This window comes from Calypte anna, chromosome 1, assembly GCF_003957555.1.
Source record: "Calypte anna isolate BGI_N300 chromosome 1, bCalAnn1_v1.p, whole genome shotgun sequence".
Classification (NCBI taxonomy): domain Eukaryota; kingdom Metazoa; phylum Chordata; class Aves; order Apodiformes; family Trochilidae; genus Calypte; species Calypte anna.
In genome coordinates, this window is record NC_044244.1 from 83,978,269 (window position 1) to 83,992,482 (window position 14,214).

Genomic DNA, 14,214 nt, shown 5'->3' on the forward strand with positions numbered 1-14,214 from the left:
ATGATCTATTTCTATGGGCAGTGGTACATGAAAAACTCAAAGAGTAAGTTCTCTTCCTTTTAAGAACACTCAGGGCTGGTTAAAGTTGAAGGACAAGAAATAAGAATCTAAGCAGCCTGATTCTTTTATATCAAGACAGAAAGTGATGGTTTTTTGAGGAGAACATGCTGCAGAGAGCAGTAAAGTCACACTTGACTAGCTGCTACAAGTTTTCCATCTAATGAAGATAGTTTGATTTGACTGAAATGACCTTAGATAAAATAAGATTTCTCAATTTTAAAAGGAAAAAAAAATATTTCATTCATGCAGAGGCAGGATAACTGTCAGTACCACCTATGGAGAATTAACACAGCTGCATCACATTTGTCTTCAATGTGAATTCTGCAACAGACATAAGCTAAGACCTCTAAATTTAGCTTTGATCATAAACTAAAAGAACCGACTAAAGTTTAAGAACTAAGAGTAGAGAAAACATGAGTAGTGTGTGTATGCTATAATAAGCTCATTTCCAGACAACAAAAAACATTAATGCTCATTTGCCCGATTCCACTTCACTGTTGCCATATGTCACAGGTTTGAAAGGTGATTGAATAGTTCCTGTAATATGGCATTTTCATGTGTAGGATTTCACATCACATTGCCTCTCACAAAGACACTGCTAATAAATACACATTTTCTGCAGCTATGTTTACTGAGCTGGACTTAGCCAACACACTAACAACAAATGCAAGAAGCTGTGTTACCTAAGCTTTATATTATTACCCTTACAATACTCTATACCATTTGTAAACATATAAAGAAGAAGCTTCAACTAATTTTTTATTCAGAAGTCAACTTTGTATATGTTTGCTTTGTTGTCTCAGCATAGTATACTGCAGAATCAAGACAAATGATTTTGAACTTAGACCCCAGAAAAAAGAAATCATTTGATATAATATCAGTTATTTAAATCATCCTAGCGTAATAAGAAGCAGAGATGACAGCCTCATAGCAACCCTCTGTGTTTTTTTGTTACCATATTCTAGGAAAAATCTCATATTCAAATACAAATCAGCACATTCTGCCTAAAAAGCTATGGCCTCCACAAATATACAGGAAGAAATAATGAATTATTAGCAGAAATAACTACAAAAAATTTTTAAATGCTAAAATGCTGTACTGAAGCAGTCTTTTGACTATTAGAGTGTAGTGAAATGAGGCAACCAGGTGCCACTAATTGCCAGGCAGTGGGCATGAGCTTGTGTTAAGCCCACCTGTGCCTGATTAGGGTGGGCCCCTACTGCGCATGAGCAGGATTAGGGGGCCAATAAAAGGTGAGGCCTGAGTCACAGGCTCAGCTCACTCCTGAGCAAGCCAGCAGAGAGGTCAGTTGCTCTTGGAGCAACAGCACCATGCCAGGCTAGTCAACCCTGTGGCTATAGGCTCAGACCACTATTCGTGAGTCTCTGCTGGAACACCTAGTTGGACCTTGAAGCGCCGTGCCCTAAAAGTGGCTCGTCTTGCTACATTAGAGAATACTTTATAAAGTCACAGCAGGAAACCAATTTTCAAGCACCAAATCTCCCTAAAAGTGCCTGTTAGCAAAACATTCCCTCCCCAAAGCATATTTATACCGACAACCCCAAATTCATCGAAGGTTCACGATTTCCTCTCATCTGCTAAATTCTGACCCATTATCTCCCCCACAACCCTTTAGTAATGTGATACTACCCTGAAATAGCCAGACTGTATCAGGATCACTCTCTTGACACTAGAACTGCTGGACACTGACAATTATTACCAAAACTTGAGGCCCTGAGGAACAAATGAGAGAGCACTATAGACAACACTGAAATTGAGAACATATAACAACCATTGCAGTAGTATTACTTAAATATCAAGAAAGAGCAAGGATTGAAAATTTTAAAATATGACATTTACCAGTCTTGCGCTCTGACATTTTTGCAGATGTAGATGTTTGGGGAGTGGAAATAACAAGAAGAAAGTCATGTGAGGCTGCAAAAAAATATGTGCCTCATTATTTAAAATATACATGAACCATCATCACACCACAGCATGATCTGCTAGCATGGACTTGAATGGTTTAGTGTCCAAATAATAAAGAACTGAAGAAACACAAAAGTATATTGTACAAAATAAGATAATTTTAAAAGGAAGAAATTAATATGCAAATGCGTGTAAAACCAATATGATGAAAAAATTAAAATGGAACATGAGAAAAAGAATGGAAAGAATTCCCGTGAGATTAGTAGAAATATAAGACTGGAAAAGCACAAGAATGCTGGGCAATGGGAAACAAAGGGAAAGCAAATTTACAAGATGATAATACTGAAACAAATACAATTTTTTAAACTGGTAAAAATAGAAGAACGTATAAAGGAATCCAGGCAACATCACCAGACAGGGAAAGAGAAAGATAAATCCTTAGCCCAACCAAATTCATATGTTTTGTTATGATTACATGTATCTGATTTCTCCACTGTAAAAACAAGAAAGATAAGAAAATTCCTTTAAATAATGCAAGGCATGAAATGTAACTTCCCTGGAAAAGACTCTGAAGTGCATGACATATCTCAGCTGATAAGAGAGCAATACTGCTACAGACAAAAGGGCCACCAGAACATAGCAAGACATTTAATTTGGTTCGTTACACTTCCAATTTGAACTTCAAGGGTGTAGGCCTGCCAGCATGCTCAAATAACGCTGTTGTAACCCCATGGGACCAAAAATACTTCCAGGCCACAGGACTGCCAGGCGTTATACAGCTGCCAATACGAAGCAAGGTATCACCACAGACATCTCCACACCTGGTCATCAAGAATTTTTCCCCAAGACTGCACACCTATAAGACTCAGCTTGAAAAAGTGCTGGGCCACAGCATGTAAACTATGTTCCTATCCAGTTTGGACGAGATGATCCTTGCATTGTCTTCCAATCTGTTGTTTTTTTATTTTATCGTAAGTACCATATCCAATGCCTTAAGTAAATACAGAATTCTGTGTATGGACATTCCATGCTTATGCTTCACCCCAGTGTAGGCTCAAGAGAAGTAACAGTTCAGCTATCAGCAAAACAGGATCTCTTGGGAGAATTCCTGTCTGGCATTGTTACCAGATCTGCAAGAAATATGGGAACCAGATAAGGTTGGCAGCTCAGCCAGGCCACAGAGGCTGTCGGTGTTTTCAGCCTTGTAGACACGTGATGTGATTCACCAGAAGCTGCAAAGAAGCGTTGTTCTCAAACCTCTAACATGACCACAAAAGCAGCAACAGAGCAGAGCATTCTCACTCCCAGGTGATGGCAAGGGAAAGGTGTGGGCAGGTGACATTCAGCAGCCTTGAAACTCAGTGGTGAAACAACCAAGAGCTGCAGCAACATCTGGATCAGGCAACCCTGGTGAGCAGCTGAGCTGCAGTGCTGTCCTCTTGTGCCAGCCTAGATGGAATTGGCCTCTTAAAGATGCTGTTGTAGTCCCGTGTGTCAGAGGAAGGAAGGCCCACAAGCAAACCACAAAAAAGTAGGGGAGTGGAAGCTGAAGGCAAGGTGCAATCATTCATTCTCTATGCAAGCTCTCACACAGCCCCTGCAAAAAGTGTTTCTCAGCAATGGAATAAGCATGGAGTCACACAACAGGACTGCAGAAGAGGAGGTGTACTGAGTGCTTTGGCAAGCCAAGCTGAAACAACAAGTGTGCTTACTCTCCATGGAAGATGATGAGGATGCTGAGTGGTTTGGGGTGGGAGGTGTGATGGGGAATGAGAGAGAGTGGAGAAAATGAAAAAAGGTGATTTTTTTTTTTTTTTTTGGTAGTTACCCATCACAGTTTGCTGGGTTGTCAGGGTGGAAGGAGTGGTGGTCTTCAGCCTTGGTCTTCGAGTAGCTAAGATCAAACACAAAAACCACCTTCAGGTCCTCAGGCAGGCTCTTGATGCATGGTTGGTATCAAGACAGAGCTACAAACAAGGAGAGGAGGCCCTGCCTGGGGCAGGTTGCCATGGCACAGCATCAGTGCCCTTAGCATCAGGATGCTGTCTTTCAACAGGCACAGGGAGCCCAAGGGAACAGAATCACCCTACAGGTGGAAGCCCAGAAAAAGCAGCAGCAAGCCTACAAAAGGAACACTTTCTTGGAAGGAGCCATAACTGCAGCATGGATCCACTTTTCAGGACATCAAAACATCCAAACAGGCTCCTGGCTGCAGAGAAAAGCACAGCCAAGGTAAGTAACACAGGAAGGGAATCACTGGCTCTTTACCCATCACAGTCGTGGTAGTTTCTGGTGAAGCAGACAAGGTACATTCCAGTCTCTCAGACTGTAGCAAGTCTCTGGTTTGCCAAAATCAGACATGGAAGTGATCTTGAGATATTCTCACAGACTTCTCACAGCAGTGTGAGCAGCACTGCTTCACAGCCCCCAAAATGTCCATTTTCAGGGCAACATCTGCCCCTTGGCACTGTCTTGTGTCTCTGATCAAATCAGCAAGCAACTGTCTTGTCGTTGCAATGAACACAATAATCTTAGAAACTAAAGGGCTCTCCATCAGCAGAAAAATGGCTGAATGACTGCTTCACTCAAGCACTTTGTTTTAGCATGGCAAATGTGTTTGCAAGGCAAAGTGGTATGGCTCAAAGCAGAGGAAAATTATTTCAAGTGATGGAGGGGAAAATAAAAAAAAGAAACGATTATATTTACCCTTCCTTGGTCTTTGGCTAGCAGGGTAAGGAGAAGTAGATTTCGGCTTTGGTCTCTGAGTGACTAAGATTAAACCAGAGAACTGTCTTCAGATATTAAAGACAAACATTTTTTTTTCAAAGCGGTGTCAGTACAGAGTTTTAAATTACTGAAGCCTTTATTCAATTCAGGGTTTTTGCATGTTATATTTTTACTCAATTTTTAAATCAGGATGGCCTAGCCAAATTAATGTAGAAGACGAAGAGTTAAACTTTTAGCTAACTAGGTCTACAAAGCAGAACATTACAAAGAGGCATTGAGGAGCTTAAAAATTAAGTATCTACTTTTTAATCATTTATATAAATGACTGTCAACCTTTAAAAAAAGAAAGTAAAAATAATGCTTTCCATATTTAAGCATTGCCAAAATTATCTAAATGATGATGGAATTGCTGTTTACCCATCACTGTCCTCGTGGTTTCCAGAGAAGGAACAGCTGTGGGCTCCAGGACTGGTCTTGGGGGAGCTAAGGTCAGAGATGGAAACTATCTTGAGATATAATGGCAGTCTCTTTATGCATATGAAAGCATCACTTTAATCCTATACAAAGAAATCAGTATTTAAAGTGTGGTTTCTCAGGCATAATTTATCTTTCAGGTAAATCCTACATCCATTTTTTTGTCACTCTGTACGACCAAACGCGCAGTCACTGCCTGAACACTGCTCCTAGGAAACAGTAATGGCAGTCATGAGGTTTCAGAGCTGCCTTTCAGCTGCAATAAATGTCAGATCCTAAAATCCATTTCCTAGCATTAACCAAATAGTTTCAGATCATAGACTGAGAGCAGGAAAGGAATAACTTATTTTTAATCTGAGAAACCATGAACTAGCTCTGATTACTCTCTTCTTCATTATCCTTAAAAATCTCAACTTTGGAGCTATAATAATAGATGCCTTGGAAAAAAAAGAAAAAAATGCATACAGTTGAACTTAGTAAGAATTTCCATCAATAACCGAACCAGCTACTAGAAGAAAAATATTTTGTGCTTTCTTAACTAGAAGCTATAAGAATATCTAATGGAAAAGCATCTCCTTAATTTACAGGAGTAAGTTGTCAATCTGATGGGGTTCAAAGTACTGCAGACAGAATCTCATATCTACACTTTTAGAAAAGCATTACCTAAAATGAGATTCACTTTTCCCTCCAGAAATTCATGAACAGATATGCAAATTACAACAGTGAAATCAAAAGTTTGTTATAAAATCTCTTCACTTGGATAAGAATGTATTATTTTAAAAAAAGAGAGAGTTTGATAAAAGTATAGATAAAATTCCTTACACAATCAGAAGACAGGTCAAATAGGAGATACCTCAGAAAATAGAAAATAAAAAATTTTGAAACTGCTGTCACACTTGGAAGAACACATGATAGAAAAAGTGGAAGAGCACAAATTTGATGGATTGACGAGGAAAAAAATTCAAACATTGAATTTTTTTTAAAGAGTCCTGTTAGATTCCTGCACACAACAGATAAAAGAAAGTTGACAACTGGGTCTGACCTGAGATGTGTTTACTTTATTTTAAGAAAATACATATTAGAATCACAGCAACATGTATGTTGACATTGAAAAACAGACAGAAAGGAGGAAAACAACCTTATTACTAAGAAGTACCAAATCTTACTTGACTGTGCAGTCTTAAGACTTGCAAAATTTTAATCTTCTCTTGACAGACCCATTTGATCACTACTGCATTATTCAGGATCTGTAATCTAATTGCACTCTTCTTCAAACTTGTGTTGTGCCTGATGCTAGGAATTAGTTTGCTGTTAGAGGACTTGAAAAACCAACCCACTGGGCAACACTCAGTGGAAGCAGTATGAAATAATTCTCTGAAATCATCAACACTGAAGTAGAAGTGAACTCTTCAGCATGAAACAACTAAACAAAAAGCAATGCTTCTGAAATAACATTACTGTAATTTACCAGTATCTGGTATTTCCGAAGCTGTGAAAGTTTGAGGAATAGAAGCAGCGTGAAGAAAGTAATGCTAAACTTGAAAATAAAACTAAAAATCATGCTGTACTGTTTTGAAGTGGCAAGAACCACAATTGAACAGCATCATACTATTTTATGAGCTGTAGAAACCTCTTGGTAATATTTAACATGTTATACTCTGCAGAAAAGTAGACCCCCAAATGTACACTAAGCAATTAAGCATGACTTGAGAACCACAACATTAATGGACAGACACATGACCAGATGCAACCACTGACCAAATTCTTAGCAGAATCACACAAAAAGAAGTACTAATACAGAGTTAAAGAAGAGAAATACAAGGCTGCTCAAAAAAGGAGAACAAATTAAGAATAAAAACTAGCAAACTGGGACTGCATGGAAATCTTGTCTGTAATTCCAATGATCAAGAAGAAGGATATCCTGGTGCTAAAACTGGAGAAGGAAAAAGGATGACAAAGAAGGAACTGTACCACATGAAACATATGAAGTGTCTTTTGTCAGATATAAATGGCTGACAGTTGCAATCAATTTCCCCTTTAGTAACGGATTTCCTTCAAAATTTAATTTCTTCCAAAAATATATACATCAGACATTACACTACTGGCATGCTAATGAAGTGAAATCTTTCCAGCTGGCTTTCATTTTGCTATTTCTTTTTCTTCTTTTAGATAACTGTCAGTGGTCCTGGCTGAATAACAAGCTTTTAAACTCAACTATGAAATAAGAAAACCACATAATTTTCTTAGGATCAATTAGCCAGTGTCTGAATCTTCAATAACATATTTTCAAAATTCCAGTTTTGAAATCTGGGCATTTAGAAGTATGTCCATATTTATACAGAAAGTCTCAAAGAAGAGCTAAGTTTTCAAAAGGTGTTAGAAGTTCAGCAGTTTCCATTAATTTCTTAGGACTCTGAATACTTCAGCAAAAAAGGATATTCCACTTAGAAAACTAAGGCATAGGTCTATGTAAATTTAATATTTACTGTAAATCCAATTGAATTTTAAAGATAAGAATTGCATGTTGTAGCCAAACATGGAAAACCTCCAAACTACTAGTTCATTATTTCACACAAGATGTCATAAAGAAACCTGCTATTTGTTACTGCACTTTCATACCTGCAATTAATCTTCACTTATGTCAAACTGAACAAAGTATTCAATGAGGCACTATGTCTCCTCTGAAAATTCCCAGCCATCAAGAGGATTAATCTTATGAGAAATCATTACCAGGTCTGGTTGGTTGCACTTCTGTGGTACCAGGTGTTTTGGGTCCTGAAGAAACAGGCTGTGTTTCCTCAAATGCTGAAAAAAGAATCTGAGCTTAAAATGCTGAGAGATCTGTGACTTAATGGATTAGCACCAAATAGCTTCGTGACTGCTGTACAATCCCAGATGATGCTAATGCAAAGTTAAGCAAGGTGGCAGATGGCATGGAAGTGAGACATGAGACAACTGTGCCATGACAACAGAAGATGATGTCTTCTAATACGGTCTTATGGCCTTGAAAATTGAGTTTCATATGCCCCCAAAAATTCTTATCAGCAAGGAATTTTATCTTTTTTTTTTTTTTTTTTTTTTAATTTGGGGGAATAAGAGCTACAGCAATAGAAAAAGAAATGAGCTGATGATGAGATATGACAACACTGACTTCAAGCAGTTTTTAAGCCAGTAAAAAATACGTTTTTCAGATGGTTACACAGACACAGGAATGGTGAATAAGCAGCTCTCTGAGCATTGGTAGCCAAGAATCTAAAGCAGATCTTAAAATTAACATTTCCAGATCTATGTGATAAGATAATGTAAAAAGAATATGGAAATAATCTGCTGATTACCCATCTCCATCTCTCTGGTTTCTGCAGAAGGTAGAGATATAGATTTCAAGGTTGGACTCTGAGTAGCTAAGAACAGAATGAAAAAAAATTATGATATTGAGACAGACACTATAATTGTAAATGTTACAAAATCTAATTTGAACTATAAATGGCAAGTTTTTGTTTGGCTTGCAGCTGTCTTCTATGAACTTTACCTCATGCAAACATTAGCATACATTATCTAATCAGGCTGAATTCATATTATTGAAGAGATTTTTTTTCTTCACAGCAAAGAAGCTACAACCCAAATATAATATTTTCACATCACTCACAGGTTTGTACAAAGTAATTACTATTGCATTATGTATAACTGTTTTAAAAAGAGGTGCAGTGGAAAAAGAGAACAAAAAGAGCAGCACAATGAAGACAGTGAAATAATAATGAAATTAATACACAGCAGTTTTATCTGTTATGATGTAATGAGGACTATCAGAAAGACCTTACGGTTATTTCACTTTGAGGTATGGATAACCTTCAGTGTGCTTTAATGAAAACAAGGAATCAAGGTGGAACTGGGCATTCTCACCTAAAGGCCATTATGAAAAAGTTTCCACCACGTGTAGGTTCTGCACTACTGCACTGCTTCTAAGAAACAGATCCTATTCAACTGTGTGTATACACCATTAAGTATCCTTTCCTAAGTGCCTGCCTAGGTTATAACAAATTCAGAAGACAAAATTTCCACCTAAAATTTTATTGATCTTTATCCAGATGTTTTTTGAGAAGCATTTATACCACAAATTCAAGCTTCTCTGAATGCTTGAGATTGAGAAAAACATTCAAATAACTAGGTGTAGAGTTCATTTTTAATGTAGGTGGTATGAATATAAGCCAAAAAATGAGCAATTTTTTTTTCATATATTGGGTTTGCTTTCCCTTTTACTTTCAATCCAGTTTATTATATTAGTAAGTATGATCTCAGGTTACTATCCTGATACAGGACTCAGCAGTTGGACTCAGGTGATTGTTGTACGTCACTCTGAACTGAAATTACTCTATTCTAAATTTATAGATAAGAAAATAGTACCAAAAAAGCTGTATGATTCACAGCTTCTGATAAGCTTCCAATTATCCATTTACATACAGTGAGAACTATAAGAGATCTCCCAAAGGCATCAGAACAATGAAAGCATGTTAAAAAAGCTATCTTTTGAGAAAGGTTTCAGTTCAAAACCGACCACACAGAAAGTTTATAAAACAAAGGAGATGTCTCCCTGTGGCATAACTGAGATAGAAAAATAAGGGGAAAAGTCTTGAGGGGAACTAGGGCAGAATACAGCTCACTTCAGAAACTAAAATTTGTTTTCTTTGCCTGTTTTATGACAGCAGGTGATCAAGACATGCAGAGGCACAGAGCAGAGAAATCTGTTACCTCTCCCTTGCTCCTGTAACTGAATGTAACCAAACTTCTTCACTGCACTTCTTCACTACTGTTAAAAATATATATATTACTTCAAATATAACTTGAAGACAGATGTCAAGAACTTTAGCAAATTACAAACAAATTGTGAAGATTATTTTCATGTTCTTGAGAATTTGGTTCAATTATGCATTTCAAAAAGAAAGAAATGTTCCTGGAAATTATTTTAAAATTTGCCAGGCTGCATTAGGCAACAGCATGCTATTTAAATAAACCAGCACTTTTATTTGCTAATTTCTTGACTAATGTTTAGTGAAATCCATACTGATTCAAGGCTGCTCTAGTTCACTAGTGTAACAGCTGTTTATACAGACAGCAGCAGCAAGTTGTTTTTGTGGAATGAGATAGTTGTGACTAACACAATGACTCAGTGTAGAGAAATACAGGTCTGCTAAGAAAGCAGAGGTCTTGAGGAGAATGAACAAGGAATTTGGTGGGGGGGAGCACAGGCATGGGATGATAAGAGATGGGGACCAGGTTTGGCACTGGAGACCTGATGCCCTTCTCAGCTCAGTGGTAGTTATAGAAATTGCACACATAGAGCTGGATAAAATTTAATTCAGGGGTAACAACAAGAACAAAGAAGTAGTATCTAACATAGACAAATGGCACTGTTTATGGAAAACTTATCTGCACGAAGTCTCAGCAAAAGAAAGCAAACAAGAAAGCAAGAAAGCAAGCAGAGAAGAGGAAGAAATGATCAATATGAACATCATATTCCTCCCAGCCCAACTACAGATGCTCATAACTTGCTGAAGCATCTCCACTGATCACTAAGATAGGCATGAAATCACCAAGCTTAGGACACAGCAGTGTAGTGGAAGAGTGAGAAAGATACTGGGCAAAGGAGTAGAAGCTAAGAAGTTTTTGTGTTACTATTTTAAGTATAGTACTTCTATTACTGAGGCTTTTTCTGCATATAAGTAATTTACCTGCATTAATATTTATTTTACTCTAAGACTTAAATCTAGGCTTATGATGACCCCTGAATTAGATAGATTGTTAATATTTCCATTTCACCGATGATAAATTCTTGGCTTCATATAAACATACATATATACTCATATACATATATGTAAATACATGTCTATACATATCCATATATATATATACACACATACAAGTGTGTGTATATATATAAAAATACAAGTTGTTGTTGTTGTTTTTTTTAAAGGTTTGTTTCCTCTTTGCTGATAAGATTTTGACCCTTACATTTTGACCCTAACACAGGTATAACAATTTTGAAAATATGAGCAGTCCCATAATTTCTCAAATACCAACCCTCTCCCAAAGTGATCTGAAGTTCATGGCCAAATAACTAATGAATTTATAAATGAGCAAGCATAGATGAATATTTAAATTACAACAATACTATAAATTACAGCACTGTTTTGACCAAATATACAAGTATTTGGCAAACTACTTGGAAACCCACAGAACTGATGTTGGCTGGAGCAGTACTCCAACAGTGAAGTATAGTCAGCCTCAGAAGCCTGTGGTGTACTGCCAAGAAATACACAAAACTATACTTAGGTAAGCATAAATTGCCATCATTGTTCTACAGATAAAGATTAGCCCATATATCCTCACAAGATTTTGTTTCTTTGTTTGTTTTTCAGAAACAAGCATTAATCTGGATCATATTGTCACGACAATAGACCAAAACCAGATTTAGAATGAAAGAAATTTGCCTTTTTTTTAAAAAAAAAAAAGCTAATGGCTATCATATTTTAAATGCAGAATGATATTATTGCAGCTGAAGCATTAAATCCTAGCAGCCACAGAAACAACAGAAGAATCGGATAACTTGTCATTGAAGTTTCTCAAATTCACAAAGAAAGTAATTACCAAGTTGTGTCAATGGACTTTTTGGAGCATCAGAGGTTCTGGACGCAGAAGGAAGAGGCTGTATTTCATTAGAAGCTATGATAAAAGAAATAATCAAGGCTTTACTAGATTAAGAGCATTACAAGACACATAATGGATCCATATCTTGGTTTATAAACTGCTCACTCCTGAAACCAATAATCTTTAATTAAAAAGGAAAAAGTAGGTCCAACCTAGAAAAAAATTGACGTTTGTCACCTGAAAGGTGCATGGAATACAAATGAAATCACATTTTCCTTATTTGTAGTAAAAAAAATCCATCTATCACTGGAATTTTATAATGAACATCCTCCAGTTATTATGATGAGCTAGTTTGAAATTAAGCAGTGATTAATCTTGATTAAATTTCATATTTTAACCTTTAAAAACACAACAAAGAAATAAGCAAGGTTGATTATGATTAAAAACTAATTAAAAGTTTTAATGAAAATAGAATTGACTGATGGTTTATCTTCAGTAAATTCTGGAAATCTGCTTGCAGCTGTAAATGAAAGGAAGATAAAAGAGAGTATGGCATTAACATGAATCAATAGAAATATTTAACAGTATGTTTATTGACAAGCACTAGAACTCCTCTTTTGGGAATATATCTGCATTTCAGTGTGGCAAGGCTGATAATTTTTTCCATTATCATACTTCATTCTGTATGAATACCACCTGTGTGCTAGAAAAAGCTGATCAAAGTTTAAAAAACACCACCACCCACCCAAGCCACCTTTATAGATTTGAGTTCATAATTTTGCATGGTTTGGAGATTAAAATACAGGCAACAAAGACAACATTCAAGAATACAGTATTCTTAACACAAGAATAAGTAGATGTTGTGCCAAATCATAAAATTAACAATACTACTACTTAAAAGAGACATCTCTCATTCTGAGACATTTCTATGAAAAGCAGTAGAGCTGTTTTATCCTCCAAGATAAATACAGTTAAGTAATGACACGTGCAACATAAAATCTTCCTTTTGAATCTCTTGATGCTACCTAAATGCCATGTCTTCAGAAGAAAATCAACTCTATTGCTGAGGTTAATTATACTGATGGGAATTTCATATGTCAATCATATAGATCACATAGATGGAAAGGGTTAATTTGAAAAATAGAACTGAACCACACAATGAAATCTGCTAAAAATAATCATATGCATAAGAGTCACAGTTCAGGCAGAGCTAGATGCGTCCTGCTTTACATGTGTGAGTCCCTGGAACACAAATGGAACCAGAAATTAGGAATTCCTTTGGACTCAATACAAAGGGGATGCAGCAAGTAGTAGAAAAATTCTGTTGGAGGTGAAAAAATCACTTGATGTACAAAGAAGGTAAAAAGCAGCAAAATTAGTTACCCAGTATGCTTTGGGTTTGCACCAATTCGGGTTTAGACGTTGATTTAAACTCCTCAGGTCCACGCTTTCTCTCAGTCTGAGCTAGAAGAAAGAAGTTTACCTTAATTTAAATTTGAGCTTTTCTTCACCCACTTTTGTAAGCCTTCTGCTTTTCTTAACATTATTTTATGACACCTGATTAGAATAACTTCTATGGTAGCTTGACTATGTCATGATTAATAACTATTTTGTTTTCAGATTTAAGGTCTATATGATTTCTGAGATTTATTTTGTTGCAGCTTTACATTAAAAAATGAAAATTTAATTAACAAAGTGTAAAGCTAGTATCAGATCACAGTGTATTTCTCTTACAGCCTCCCAAATGCATTGTGATACACATTTGTAAACAAGATCCATCACATCACAAAGTGTATTTAGAAATATTCTCCCTGCTAGTACAGATTTTTAAAAATCCTTCTAATATAAAATTTACTGGAAAACAAAAATAAAATAAAACCAAATAATTTTTTTTAAAAAATCACCTGTGATACCTTAGGTCTTTTATTTTTTTAGTAATAAAATAGGCTTTTGAGTTTCATTCATTCCTCTAATTCTACATCTTCAAAGTAATGCATGAGCAGTTTATTAAACAGCCATTAAAAGTAAACAAACTGAATTGCCAACCATATTTTAATAAACTATTGCATAATTATATTCTTATGGCTGTTTCACCCAATGTTTAATTCCTATGGTATATAGGTCAAGATTAACTCTTTCTATCTTGCTGGAAGTCCCATTGTATTTAACCAGTCAAATAGTTTACAGAACTGGTAATCTCAGACTAAAAAACTGACAAAGCTTGTTGCTATGAAACACAGGATGGTAAGGTGTCAGCCTTGAAAATGTTCAGAGCATTAATTCCCTCCCCAGAACAAATTACAGAGTGTTGAGCACATAAGCACAAAGTTTAATATTTATTCAGTTTAATAAAAGCTCATTTTCTTTTTGAGATACAAAAGAGTT

At 36.2% G+C, this 14,214-nt stretch overlaps 1 protein-coding gene across 1 annotated transcript in view; it reads right to left on the reverse strand.

The window, feature by feature from the left end:
• Nucleotides 1-14,214, reverse strand: part of ABI3BP (ABI family member 3 binding protein) — a 144,214-nt gene that overhangs the window by 73,867 nt on the left and 56,133 nt on the right. Inside the window, exon 11 of the mRNA XM_030468944.1 lies at nt 13,213-13,293. Within this exon, the coding sequence (XP_030324804.1) occupies nt 13,213-13,293 (81 nt within the window). The remainder of the gene's footprint in view (nt 1-13,212; nt 13,294-14,214) is intronic.